Source organism: Rhineura floridana, chromosome 4 (assembly GCF_030035675.1).
Source record: "Rhineura floridana isolate rRhiFlo1 chromosome 4, rRhiFlo1.hap2, whole genome shotgun sequence".
Classification (NCBI taxonomy): Eukaryota; Metazoa; Chordata; class Lepidosauria; order Squamata; family Rhineuridae; genus Rhineura; species Rhineura floridana.
Window position 1 is genome coordinate 92,326,403 of NC_084483.1, and position 14,040 is coordinate 92,340,442.

At 42.5% G+C, this 14,040-nt stretch overlaps 1 protein-coding gene across 1 annotated transcript; it reads right to left on the reverse strand.

The window, feature by feature from the left end:
• Positions 1-297: 297 nt before the first annotated feature.
• FAM162B (family with sequence similarity 162 member B) lies at positions 298-13,765 on the reverse strand. The gene is made up of 4 exons (XM_061626302.1): positions 13,552-13,765; positions 10,744-10,855; positions 1,724-1,832; positions 298-948 (listed from the first exon to the last, which is right to left on the reverse strand). The coding sequence occupies exons 1-4, from the start codon at positions 13,715-13,717 to the stop codon at positions 856-858; spliced, it is 480 nt and encodes a 159-aa protein (XP_061482286.1). The 5' UTR covers positions 13,718-13,765; the 3' UTR covers positions 298-855.
• Between the last annotated feature and the right edge of the window lie 275 nt (positions 13,766-14,040).

Below are 14,040 nucleotides of genomic sequence, written 5' to 3' on the forward strand. Positions count from 1 at the left end.
TTTGAGTTGTTTCTATTCACCTCAGTTCCATTCGCATGCCTCATCTGAGCTATGTGAGAGTGACTCTGAATACAACCTCCATCTGAAAAACACTTGGTGGCTGGAAGTGAAGTATTTTTGTGTTATGGCCTCATGCTAGCAGAATAAACCCTCAGGCAGCATTTTACAGTGTGGGATAATCTCATTTAGTAGTCTGAATTAGGAACCAACTATAGTCTACACTAGGGTCATTAATATCTGACTGCAAACCAGAGATTAATTGGAGGCTGAAGTGGGGGAGGACCTGAAAAGAATCATGTTCTTTCCCTGCTATTCATTTTTTCCCTTTGCAGTCCTTTCCCTGTAAAATGGAAGAGTATAAAAACCAGCTCACAGATAATCCTGCTTTTTATTTAAGAAATAAAACAACTCTTTAGCCTTGGGAAGATGGAAACTTCTCCAGTTTTATCTGATGAATGCTAATATATAACCTGTTGATTTATCGGGATGACATCTGTTGAACAATAAATTCCAATGAGAAAACTTGCTGTTATGGGCGATGGAGTTCTGTGTTCCCAGGTTTTAACTGCATAAACAGTAGCATTGTTCAGTCAAATAGAAGCAAATAGTCAATGAAGCCCTTCAGAGCAACCTTGCAGCTGAACTTGATTCATTTAGTCCCTTAATTAGACACTTGTGACAGAAAAAGACAATCCTATCTCATCCTATATTTGTTACACAAGTGCAAATGTAGCAAAGTTAAGTTGCATGTAACTTCCATGTTTTCCCAGAGGGTAGGTTTTTACTAACTCTGCTAGTTTTGTGTGTTTTATTTCTTCCTTCCCAGCACACCTCAGGTTTCAATAGCAGGCCACTCTATTTTGCCTTTTCCTCTGCAGCCCGTGTGGTAGCCTCTTCATACCTCTTGGCTAGGGTACAGCTTGTTAGGGACTCAGCCCGTTCAACAGCCTGCAAAAGTAGAGCATCGTCTTCATAGTTGGCACAGTGCAATTTCAAAATGGACAACTGAAAGACACACATTATTCTACATTGTGTGGCCATCTACTGGCATTACAAATGTAGCTTCTTCAGAAATTATGTGCCCTAAGAGCCAGTGTGGTACAGGGTGTTGAACAGAGGAGATCCTGGGTTCAAAACACTTTAAAGGTCCACTTGAACCAGACACATTCTACCAAACCCTCACAGGACTAAGCTTTGCATGCTAGCCTGAGCTCCTTGGAGGAAGGACTGGATATAAATATATAGAAAATGAAATACATAATCAAATGTATGAGAAGACTGCAATATCTGTGCCCTTCAGATGTTGTTGGGCTCCAAGGCCCATTGGTGAGAGGCAACATGGCCATCAGTCAAGGATTATGGGAGCTGGAGTCTAGCAAACAACTGAAGGGCAACAGTTCCCCAACCCTGATGTGGGATGGGGCTCTAAGTTTGTGTCAACACTGAAGGTTATGTGGCAGTGACCAAAATGCCTTTGAATTCTGTGCTGCGTTTGCCCAGCTGTGTACCGTATTACAGCTCTGCTGGTTTGCAATAAGTCTTATGGTCATTCTATGGCACGATAGCAAACTGAAGCAAACCAGATCTTTATACAGAGATGACTTGAAAGGTTTTTCAGGGTAAAGCTATTATCATGTTATGTAGAAATCAATTTAATCCTTCCTATTTTCAAAAGAAGCACTTTTTAAAGAAATGAAGAAGTTTCCTATAGGACAATACATACCCTTTTAGCAGAGGCAATCACAGCAAAGCAAGCCACAATTGTGAGGCCAATCATAATGTAACAGGCTTTTACTCGAGCTTTGTTCTTTGCAGCATTCAGTATCTCTGTCCTACAACAGAAATTGGGTTGGAACCAATTAAAGCAGTGCTCATCAACCTTGGGTCCCCAGAAGTTGTTGGACTACAATTCCTATCATTCCTGACTGTTGGCTAAGCTGGCTAGGGATGATGGGAGTTGTAGTTCAACTGTTGGGGTTGAAGAACGCTGAATTAAAGTATGACAGCTTGAAATATCTTCAGTTGCTATGAATATACTTGCAGTTGAAACAAAAGATGCATAAGAACGAAATGTTTGTTTTTTAAAATAATTTGCTAATGTGGACATGCAGTCAGGTCTGGGGGGGACAGAGCAGATGGGGGCCATGGGGACAGGGGAATTGCCCAAAATCGTCTCCTTCTCCCATTCCACTTGTTGGATCGAGCCCTATGTCTCTGATTTGCTGGATTGTGCATCCTACCCATTTCTCCTTGAAAGCAAATGCTATTGAATTCAGTGGGGCTTACTCCTATGTAAGTGGGGGTTAGAATTGCTGCCTTGCTTGGGAGTGAATGCCACTGAATTAACTGAGATTTACTTCTGAGCAAACTATGGCTTTCATCAAAAATTTTCCTGTGAGTAAAAATAATTGCTGTTGTTAACATTACTAACATTTGTTACTTGCTTTGTATAAAAGTCTCAAAGTGAGTTAGCAAGCAACAATTAAAAGCAAATTAAAACTAGAAATAAAATGATGAACAGTACAAAATACATGAAATGCTCATCCAGTAATATATTAATAGGTCCTACCCACCCCACTAAATGATGAGCACACCATAGGAGGTAACTTAATTACCCGAGGCCTGGGTGAATAAAAATGTCTTAGTCTGGTGCTGCCTAAAGACTGACAATGATGGCACCAGGCACCTCTTCCTGGGGAGAGCATGCCATAGACTGAACGAATATGCACATGCTTTTATGTAGGTTGAATTCTCAATAAAGTTTTAGGAGCTGCTGTGTCAACACATCACAAACGAAACTTGCCAAAGCAGGATTGAATATTGGGACTGCCATTTCAGAGTTTCTCCCTTCCCTAAGAGCGGGGGTGGGAGAGAGAGAACGGGTAGCTAAACTGGAGGGCAGCTGGATTTCATAGTATTAAGGACTAAATGCATTTAGAATCACACAAATCAAAGCCAGGCAAGGACATTATAAACCCATTAATCCGTAAGTCACATGCAGTGAGAGAAACACAGCACAAAGTTGTTGGGTCAAATCAGCTAATTGTTATTTCATGACACTAATTGGAGAGTTCTGAAGTGGCAGATCAGTCCCTTAAGCCAGAGGCATAAAGCAAGCAGGAAAACAGACCTCATTACAATTCCCTATAATCTTTCACTAAGTGCAGAATCTGCCAGTTCCAGGACCCTGTGACGTGTTTTTAAGTGGGGTGGGGGAGGCTCAAGGAGGTCCAATATTAAATTCAAAAGATATGCCAACTACTGAAAAGTCAGTTTATGAATATCATAGGAATGGCAGAAGAACTATGAAGGAGATCACTAGATAAAAGAGTGTTTTTTTTAATCTGTGACTGTTTTTAGAGTGTTTCTATTCAAAATTGTTTTTTAGGTTGTTGTTAAAATATTGTGTTGACGTGTTTGCTGCTCTGGGCTCCTTCAGGAAGAAGGGTGGGATATAAATTCAATAAATAAATAAACTAGAAGCTCACTCTTCAGAGCTCAGCCTCTTCACTCTCACCTTTGACCCTGTCTCCCTCAATCTATCTTTAATCTTCTTCAGATGCTACCATGAAGCACTAGGTGAACATGTGAAGGGGGTCAGTGGAGATGAGCCCCTTTGTTGCCATTCCTACCAAGTTGTAGGAGATTGGCTGAAGCAGGGGGTCTTTTCTGGGGGTTCTAAAACATGCAAAGAGCCCCCACAAATACTGGAGGCTCCCTATTTCAAACAGTGACACCTCCTGCAAATTGGAGGACAGCAAGAATGGTGACAAGGGAGGAGAGCTAGTACACTCATCTGCACCAAGGCCCTGACAAACAAGTAGAAAGGGTCCATTTCTACTGGGCCCAGGGCCAGCAGGGGGCCCAGACTATTAGCTTTCATTTTTAAAAAAGCTTCTAACTGCTCTGGAAAAAGTTATAGCCCAAAATGTGAGCCGCCCCACCCCAATTTCTATGAAATGAGCTAGCCAGCTGCTCCAATCTCTGTCCTTTCAGGTTTTTTTGCGAATGAGTAAAGTCAGAGCTGTGATTAACAAAGGGTTTGTTGAACATCAGGAAACAGATTGAAACCTTTGCAAGTGCTGAAAAGACGCATTTTTCTACTTATCTCTGCATATTGGTTAATGGTGTGCATGTATACATCAGGTGAATTGAGTAAGCTTATACCTTTCAGCAACACAGCTGGTATAAGCACAGTGTGGAGGAGAGCCTGGCTGGGAGTCCAGAGTCTGTGAGTTCAAATCTCCACTCGTGTCTCCTGGGTGTCAAGAGCCAGCTAAAGATCACCCCCACAGTGAGTGGCTCAGGGGCTACATGCCCTGCCACCTGTGCAGCCGTGGGTAAGCTGCATAGTCCCAAGGAGCCCAGTTGCCCTCTAGCTGGCAGTTGCAGACAAGCAAGGGGCTGGCTTGTGCAGCTGTGGGAAGCTGAGCAGGCCCTAGACAGCTCGGGAGGACTAGCCTCAGAGGGAGGCAATGGTAAACCCCTTCTGAATACCGCTTACCATGAAAACCTTATTCATAGGGTAGCCATAAGTTGAGATCAACTTGAAGGCAGTCCATTTCCATTTATACCTTTCAGCACATGTGCTTGCCTATCCTCTTTTCTCTCTGTGTGCACATCCAGCACAAGGTCCAGAAGATCAAAGAAACACACATAGGACAGCAGGATCTTGGTAGGAAATCATGCATAGTAAACATTTTCAGTAATGATGATAATAAAAGTATACATACAGTTTTTTTAATTATTTGCAAAAAATAGTATATTGTACTTTTATGTATCAAATAATTTTTGACCAGAAATAAAAAATACTACTTAAGGCAAATAGAGCCTGTTTAGGTGTCACTGCTGTTATTTGGCAGGAAACGGGTTTTTTTTAAAAAAAAATGTTTTGCAGTGAATAACTGGTTTTGACAACAAACTATTATATGGCGTCTGGGTATTTTTACACCTCCAGTGTATGAAGTCTTTCCAACACCTCTGTGAGGTAGGTTAGGCTGAGAATTGGTTCAGTCAAGCTGCACATGGTTAAGAGTATTTTTGTTTGTGTGTGTTGGTATTGTTTTTAATTTGCTATAAATTATCAGGACTGTGGAATGTTGAAGTTAAAACATTGGGGGGGGTGCCTTTGTGCATGCCTTCCCCCCTCACCACATAGTTTGTGAATATGACATGATATATTTGCACCTTTGTATATTTTTATGTTTTTAATGTATTTGTCATGGCCTTTGGCTAGTACAATAAATTGAATTGAATTGAATATTTGCACCTCAATCTTCTTCCTGGGTCCTCCCTCCCACTTTTATCTTTGCAACAACCTTGTGAGGAAAGTTAGGCTGAGAGCTGGTTCAGTCAAGCTACACACTTTTTTTTAGCTGCTCCTATCTTTTAATGTTATTTTAATGTTTAAATGTTATTTAATAATTATATGAAAATAATGCCTTGTGAGGGCAGAAACTCTGAAATGCAGGTTATGTATCCATTAGATAAATACATCTTAAATCAAGACTGTGGATATATAACTGTTCTTTGGTAATATATGTAAATAAGCAGCAGTCCTTGCCAACAGATGGCTGGAGGTGGTCCCCACTGCCCTCCATCAAGATTTACTTCACACTTTGGGGTAATGCCTGAAGAGGGCTTGTCTTTTTTTCTCTCTCCAGACATTGGTTCTCAGCTCTGTTCTTCCCTTTCATTTCCCAGCAAGCCAGTTGGTGCAGTCAGTTGCTGGGTCCTATGGTGCTCCCAAACAGGTGTTCATTGTGGCATGGGTGCCCTCATGCTTGCACATTTTTTGCAGCATCAACAACTCAATGTTGTTGGCATCAAAATGCCAGTCTGCATTTCCCCCTTCCCCATTTAATCTGGGTTTTCCCTTTCCGGGGGGGGGGGAAATAAGCAGTTAAAACTAACTTGCCACCAATGGACTGTTCACAATCTTAAGCCCCCATCTGGCAGCACCCCTAAAAAATAGGCTGCTCCTCCTTCTTTATCAATTAGCCTTGCCTCTGACAGCAGCCTCGATTGCCTCATTGTTCCCAGGGGGAGCTCAGCCCCTCTGCCCAATCTTAAAAGGGGCTCTATTCCACATTGCCCCTCTTTCACTGGGGCCCCTGGCTAATCCCCAAAGGACTCTGAAGAGTATGCTTTCTAGTAAATAGTATCATAACTACTAGATAGGTTCATGTCTACAGCGCCCTCTTCAGGCTTTCGGACTGAAGAAACAAAGACCCACAAGCAGTGCCAAAATATAGGTTATCAGGGTTCTTGATTACAGGGAGGCTTCTCAGCCTGTTTAGCATCTCCCTTGTTTAGGGGAAGGGTCTTAACTCAGTGACAGAGCATCTGCTTTATATGCAGAAGTTCCCAGGTTCAGTCCCTGGAATGATGATATTCCCTGTCTGAAATCCTGGAGAGACTGTGGTTTTCCCCTTACAGAGCTACAAATTCCCAGCACCCAAAATCAACTACATGATTCTTTGGGGCAAGTCATACACTTTAACTGTGCATTGGATGTGCTTTAAAATGAATGCTGTGGACAATATCGATCTAGTCTGACTGCTGCTTTCATTATGTCAGTAGTGCCTTCTAGACTTTCGCCTAAATAAACTGCTTATGGAGAAGGGAGGCAAATCTCCATGACAGTGCGGTTTATCACAAATTTCACGTAACTCATTAATTCTCATAACTACTGTGAAAGAAAGGTTTTGCTAAATGCAGGTGGCTGTGAAATAGCAGCTTTGCGGAAAGCAGTTTGAATGACCTGTTATAGAGACTGCCTCCATACAGAATCTTATTTATATGCAGAAGTTCCAGCCTAAATGAAGCGGTTTATTCCACACTGATGCAACCTCTTGGTTTTGCTTTATGGAGACAAAGCAAAGGCTTCCCAATCCATGTGGTAAATGTGCCATGCACAGCAGCCACATGCGAAAAATACTCCTTCATGTGATGGGTGTTGTGGGTGCCCCACTGGTGTGATCAAATAATTCAAAGAGTAAGTGGTGCTCAGAAGTCTACCCCCAATTCAAGTTACACTCCCATCTGCTTTCTCCTAACTCCATTCTGCCTCCAACTCCTACTGGGAGAAAGGGCGGGATATAAATCTAATAAATAAATAACTCCAATTTCTGCTCACCATTCACTTTGCAACAGTGTCATATTCTGTACATTCTGATATTTACATTGGGGTAACCTGCAGATGGAGGTCAGTGCATGTACAATGTGGATGGGAAATCTATGCCCCTCCAGATGCTATTGGACTATAGTTCCCATCATCCCTGACCATTGGCCATGCTGCCTGGGGCTGATGTGAGTTGATGTCCAACAACATCAAGGTCCACAGGTTTCCCATCCCTGAGATCCTGAATATAAGATCCCATTCTCTGGTATCTGGGGAGAAGCCATGCTTTATGTTCCACCTTTCATCTAAATATGAGCTTACTCATTGGAGTCACATGCTGTGGTGTTCTTTTCCAAAGGAAGTTCATGCAATTAACTACGCCCCTGTTGGTATTCTGCTAGTAGGTGTCATAAGGCTTCTTGTTTCAAAAGACTTATGTGGGTAGTTAAAGTACTGTAGACATAGAACACAGGAAGCTGCCTTATACTGAGCCAGGCCATGGGCCCATCGGGCTTAGTATTATGTCTAGAGTTTGGATGGGAATCTCTCCCAACCATACAATTTTTTGAAAGTAATCATCTGGGTAAATTATGACATTCTTTTCTTTCATGCATGTTCTGATTTCTTCTAATATTCTGACATCTAAAAAATAAAGAATTAGGTCTGGATATACACTCACACACACACATACATATATATAATATTGACTATTATGTTAGCAAAGAAGATCTATTTGTCATTGCATAAGTATTTGCTTGCTTTCTTTTAAAAAACAAAGTCATGGGAACCAGTATGCTACAGCAGTCCTTTGGTATTAAAGGTCATAAAGTTACAGATGATGATCTCTTTATGCAGAGAGTAACACAAACAGATAAAAAGTACAGCACTTGTCACTTATGGCAGGGATGAACAAGCACCAGAAAATGTTACATGAGCTTATAAAATTTTTGCATTTTAACTGCAGGACAGAAACAATGATTTTTCAAGGAATGAATGTGATGATGATTAGCATCCATACATAAATGGCCTAGAAATGGTATTTTATTCTCAGCCACATGAAACACAGGGGAATGCAAGACTTTTATGCTGGTGCTAGCTACAAATAGTTTCCCTAGTATGTCTCTACAAATAGGCTACATTTTTTATTGCTGCTGCTCTGAAGCAAATGGTAGCAGAGAAGACTATAGTCTTAAAGTCTATCTGTGGAGGGGATGCAGGGCTATGCATTCCAATCCCGGCCCCCTGTGGGCTGTCCATGTTGAGTGATGTCTAAAAGGGGATTGTAAGTACATTCTGCTGAACGCACTTACAGTCTTTCTCATGAGTAACCTGTGCCCTTTCCATGGATAAAATTTTAGAATGCCTGAATAAGGGCTTGAATAGTACTTTGTTTTGTACAACTTAGGAGTTTCACGGGGATGGGAATATCCTGCCAGTACTTCTGAAACTGTACCAGTACCAGTTGGGAGATTGCAGCAGAGTTCATCCTGCACAGCTAGCATAGTCCTGTGCATAAGAAGGGACAAGCGAACCTCTCAATTTCAATTTCCTCTCCATTTTTTATTTTTCTGATCTTAAGTTCAATTTTCCATGTTTCTACCTCATTTTGCACTTCAATTTTTTTTTAAAAAAAAGTCATCATGAAAATTCAGCAGAATTTTACTGCACATTTCTCCTAATATACACATTTTTGTATGCTATATTGTACCCTTCAGGAGAAAGGAGTGGCCTATAAATTGAATAAATAAATAAAATAAAATGAATAAATAATATATATATGTTTTTGCCAGCAATTTCCCTACTATAATGCACTTTTGTATGGATTTTCACACTCCCCCCCTCTATGTGCATTTTTTGTACGCATTACTTGGCTGAAAAACGGCACTGCAAAATTTGGAGAAATGATCATTTTGAAGGATGGCTGTGTTTCGGTTTGTATATTGTATATTGTTTTGTGAAGTAAGAATTCAGTAGATTCGTCCTTAAATGCAAACTGAACCAAATTTCTCCCACATCCCTATGCTCAAGACCAACCTAGACACTATGGTAAACATATGACGGGCATTAAAAATGGCCCCCATGCATCTAGTAGTACTTACCTGGCATCATAATGACAGAGGAACACAGAATGTTGTAACATCTTGAGACAAAGTAGCTACAACAAGAAGCACAGAGGCTAAAGGGGAAAGTGAGGGATGCAACAACCATTTTGAGCAGCACTTGCACTTAATGCACTTGCACCAGCTTGCACTTAACTGTCTTTTCTTAAACAATGGATTTGCTCCCCAGGAAACAGTGATGGCCACTACCTTAGATAACTTTAAAAGAGGATTAAGTAAATTCATGGAAGAGAAAGCTATCAACAACTACTAGCCACAAGGCTGTGTTCTACCTCCACTGTCGGAGGCATTATTCCTCTGGAAATCATGGGAAGAGAGTGCTGCTGTTGTGCCCAGGTCCTGCTTGCAGGCTTCCCATAAGTTGGCCACTATGAGAACAGAATGCTGGACTAAATGGGCCACTGGAATGATCTAGCAGGCTCTTCTTCTGTTCTTATCTAGTGTGGCCCTTCCCACACATCACCGTGATGTGATGCACACATCACCGTCAATGTGCATAGCACTTGACAGAGTACAAACCATGAGGTAGTAACCCTGGACATTCATATAAGTACTTGTGTGATCAAAGCTGTCATTTTTTTCAGTAATCGAACATGTTTTGTCAGCTATCATTCCCACACACCCATTCCTTCTCATCTGCTTTTTCCCCTGTAACCAGCATATGAACCTTACTGTCCAATATGTAGTTGATGAGAACACATTGTTTGTGCAGTTTATAAACAAAAACTGTGCCTTTGATCACAGTTTGCATTTCATATTTCCCCTCTCCTCATAAGCAAAATAAAGAAGTTGTCTTGTGTATGTGCAATAAACTAAGTTTCAAAATTCTTAAGGCCATATCCTGATTTTCAATGACTAGAATTTTAATTTTCCTAATGGGCACTCCATATATTCACACATATGCAAAAGCACATCCATGTGGGATGCAACCTGTATGTAGATCAGTGGTAGCAAACATGGTCCCCTCTAGAAGTTGTTGGACTCATATTTCCATCAGCCCTAGATAGCATGGCCAATAGGGATTATGAGAGGTTCAGTCTAGCAACATCTGGAGGGCACCAGGTTGGCTATCCCTGATGTAGATAGTCATGTGTCACAATCCCAATTGTATTTTGCTGTAAGAACAAATGTTGAGAAACTGGATTGGCCACAGATTCTTATCACCTAAAATATAAACATGGAAGCCTGGTGGAAGTTTGATGCAACCAAATGATGGAAACCAGCAATTGTCTTTGTTTTGTAAGTTTTGGTTCCAAGGTTCATCTTCTAGAACAGGGAGAACACAGAGGGGAAACCTTCCAGATATTGTTGGACCAACAGGGATGATGGAAATTGTAGTCCAACAACACCTGCAGGGTACCATGTTGACTACCCCTGAGTTAGGTGGATAGGTTTATTTTCTCAAAAGTCTTTCATTCTCTCCCCCCCCAGTTCTAAAATATGGGGGCAGCTTTTCCTCAACTTAGTGTTTCTAATGATTGGATAAAATGAAGTACATACTGGATCCTTGGAGGAATCTCATCTTCCGTTTTGAAGCGACCAGTCCACAGGAGGATTTTCTTGTCAAATGTTGAGGGTTTATGTCCACCAGGCACTTTGAGCATTTTCTCCGCTTAAAGATCCAATAGATAAAGCATCACATCAATTTGAGTCGAAGAAAGGGGAAGGAAAAACAGACAGACTTTGGTCACTTCCAAACAACCTGTTTGTTGAGTGTTCATCCTGATTTGTTTGTACAAAGTTTGTTGGGAGGTTAGACGCCACCGGATGTTTATTGAGCATTCATTCTGATATGTTTCCAGGGAGGTTACATGGTATTGTGTCAAGCAATAGTTATTCTACCCTTTCCAGGGCATTTCCTCATCACTTTCTTTATCACAAAAAGTCTGATGTTGGGAGGAAGTAGGTTTGTCATGCAAGAGCATCAAATCAGCTTTAACTCTGCAACCTGAATTTGCCAGTGTGTGATTAAAACCCACCTGAAAATAACAACAGCCTGGAAGTGCCCTTTGTTTCCCAAAGCATGGTTAATCTTGTTCCCACCATTTTCATTTAGATCTGTCATCACACACATCTTTCCTTCCCCCGAGTCTGATTTTCCCACTACACTTAACAGATGTATGTAAGAGCTTTGTTGGCTCTCAGTTTATTTCTGGACTTAATTCTAAGTTAAGGAAGGGTCGTAGCTCAGTGGTAGAGCATCTGCTTTGTATGCAGAAGGTCTCAGGTTCAATCCCTCCTGGCATCTCCACATACGGCTGAGAATATACCCAGTCTGGAATACTGGAGAGCTGCTGCAAGTCAGTGTAGACAGTACTGCAATAGATGGACCAATAGTCTGCCTCAATATAAGGCGGCTTCCTATGTTCCTATGTACTGTTGTTAACCTTTAAAGCCCTCTTTCCAGATGTTCAATCAAATAATGGTAGACAGCAATTGTCTTTGAAGTTACTGTGTTGTAAGTTTGATTCTAGGGTTCACCTTCCAGAACTGGGGTGGGAAGCTTTGGCCTTCCAGACGTTGTTGCACTCCAGCTCCCATCAGCCCCAGCCAGGTTGGCCAATAGGCAGGGATGATGGGAGGTGTCGTCCAACAAAAAACTTGTAGGGGGACCACATTTAAGACAGCAAGGTCAGGTCAGGCTGCATAAGGGATTACCTCCCATGTTAACCTATCTGTTCTTCCTCAGAACAGGATGCTGTTCAATACCAGGTCAGACATCTTGTCTATCTAGGCTAGTATTGTCTACCATGACTGGCAGGAACTCTCTGGGGGCTCAGGCAGGAGTTTTCCCCATCACTTTCTACTTGATGCTTTTAACTGGAAAGGCCAGAAAGGAACCTGGGAATGTCTGCATGCAAAGCATGCGCTCTGCTCCTATGCACAGTCCCTCTTCCTCCCTCTGCATAGGCCTGCTGGTGGTGGCCACACGGCTTTTGAAACCTCTTCCCAGAGGTATTTCATTCTTCCCCCTTGCTGTTGCTCTTCCTTCACCACAGTGCAGGCATGGTGACAAGAGCACTGGATTGGCTCCACCACCACGCCCATGCCGAGCTCCTTGTCCCTCCCCCTCTCAGGAGCCAGCAGTGAGGCTTGCCGCTTGGAAGGGAGGTGAGCAACTCCGCCCTGCCTGCATCGCCCTGCTGACCACTACTGGGTATAGCCATGTTATTTCAGAGGATGATTTGGGGCCCTCTGAGCTCAAAGCCAGCACAAGACATTTTGCCGCCTGAGGCAATGGATAAGGCTGCACCAGTCTCCATTCTATGCACAGAAGTCAACTGGACTGGCAGGTGAATCATATTTCAATGGTATAAATAGGGCAGTGTCCTCCAGTATACCTGCGACCAGCAAGCTGGCTTAGGAAAGGCCACTCTGTCCTCTAACATCTTCCCACTGCTCTCTACCCCTCAGCAGCTGCTGCCCTCTGCCTAATGGCAGGAGCGGACCTGTGAAAGGAATCCTCCTCCCTGGTTGCTCTGCTGGGTTTTTTCCCCATCTCCTTCTGTGGGTTTCTTTTTTGCTACTGCGTCTGTGGCAGCACATTGTAGTTATTGTATTGTGTGTTTCCTGGTTTAGTTTCTTGATAATGTGAGCTGTTTGCAGCCCGTTTGCCTCAAAAAGCAGGATCCAAATATTCCAATGCGTATGTATTAATAAAGCATGGATGTAAAATCCAACTACTCTGATATTTTTGTGTTGTTTTTGATTTTTGCAGGTTGTCTTTAGGAACATTGACTGTTCTTAAACATAAGATACTTATGTTGTTTATGTTGTAAGTCACCTTGAACCAATTTTGGGGGAAAAGGCAGGATGCATAGTTTTGGAAATAAAAACAATTATATAAGGTGTATGCTAATAATGAATGGATGCTTGCAGCAGCCCAAAACAGGTATCTATTTGTCGCAGATGGCCTCAACAAGTTTTAAACTGTTGTTGCAACTGAGATGTGCACAGCAATAGAAGCAAAGCTGTTAAAATCCATAAATATAAAGAACAAATAAAAATGTAACGAATATTAACATCAACCAGAACAATACCAGCCAACGTCAAGAAATATACAATATTATATTATATAGCACAATCGAGCCCCACTCCAGATGAAGCCCCCCACACACAAAGCATTTCCATAGGGATCCATAGAATCCGGTTTCTATCTCCCTTCCAGTGCACTTGCAGGCCACACCTCAGACCCATCCCTACCGTTAGGCAAAATGAAGGAGCCATCTTGGGTGGCAGATCCGGGAGAGGGACAGCAGCAGCCCTCCTTATCCACAGGGCCACCATAAGACTTGCCAGCTTACTCACTTGAGCCCATTGCCCTGGGGCTTCTGTTCTGATCAGTGCAGGACAATGCCGTGGAGCCCAGGATACCAGGTCCTAGAGGCCGGTGTACAGGACCACTGAAATGACCCCCTTCAGCCAGAAGCCGTCCAAGCTGGAGTCGGATGCGCATCCCACTAGCAGCCAGCATGGCGAAGGAGCCAGTCCAAGCGCAGAAGGGAATCGAGCAACCTCTTCACTTCCCACGAGTGGTGTCCAAGCTGCCAAAGAACAGAAATAACTTCCAGGCCCTCGGCATCTGCCTTTATCATCTCTGGAACTGCCTCTCCACCCCTGGGAACAGCAGAAGCTTTTTCCCGTCTCCTTGATCGTTTGCCAGCCCTTCCTCCCCCGCTCTTTCTCTCCTGGGTTTCCCCCTCTTACAAAAGAGCTCCCTTGTTAGGATTTCACTGCCCCTTCACTAGAAAAGATATTTCATGCTCCATTTCATTGTCTTTGTTGTTGTATTTTAAT

Coding starts and splice junctions, on each gene's coding strand:
- FAM162B (XM_061626302.1), bottom strand. CDS start 13,717: ATGCTGGCTGCTAGTGGGATGCGCATCCGACTCCAGCTTGGACGGCTT. Junction 10,856..13,551: donor CCCCAGGGCAATGGGCTCAA/GTGAGTAAGCTG, acceptor TGGATCTTTAAG/CGGAGAAAATGCTCAAAGTG. Junction 1,833..10,743: donor GAGATTCCTCCAAGGATCCA/GTATGTACTTCA, acceptor TTTCTGTTGTAG/GACAGAGATACTGAATGCTG.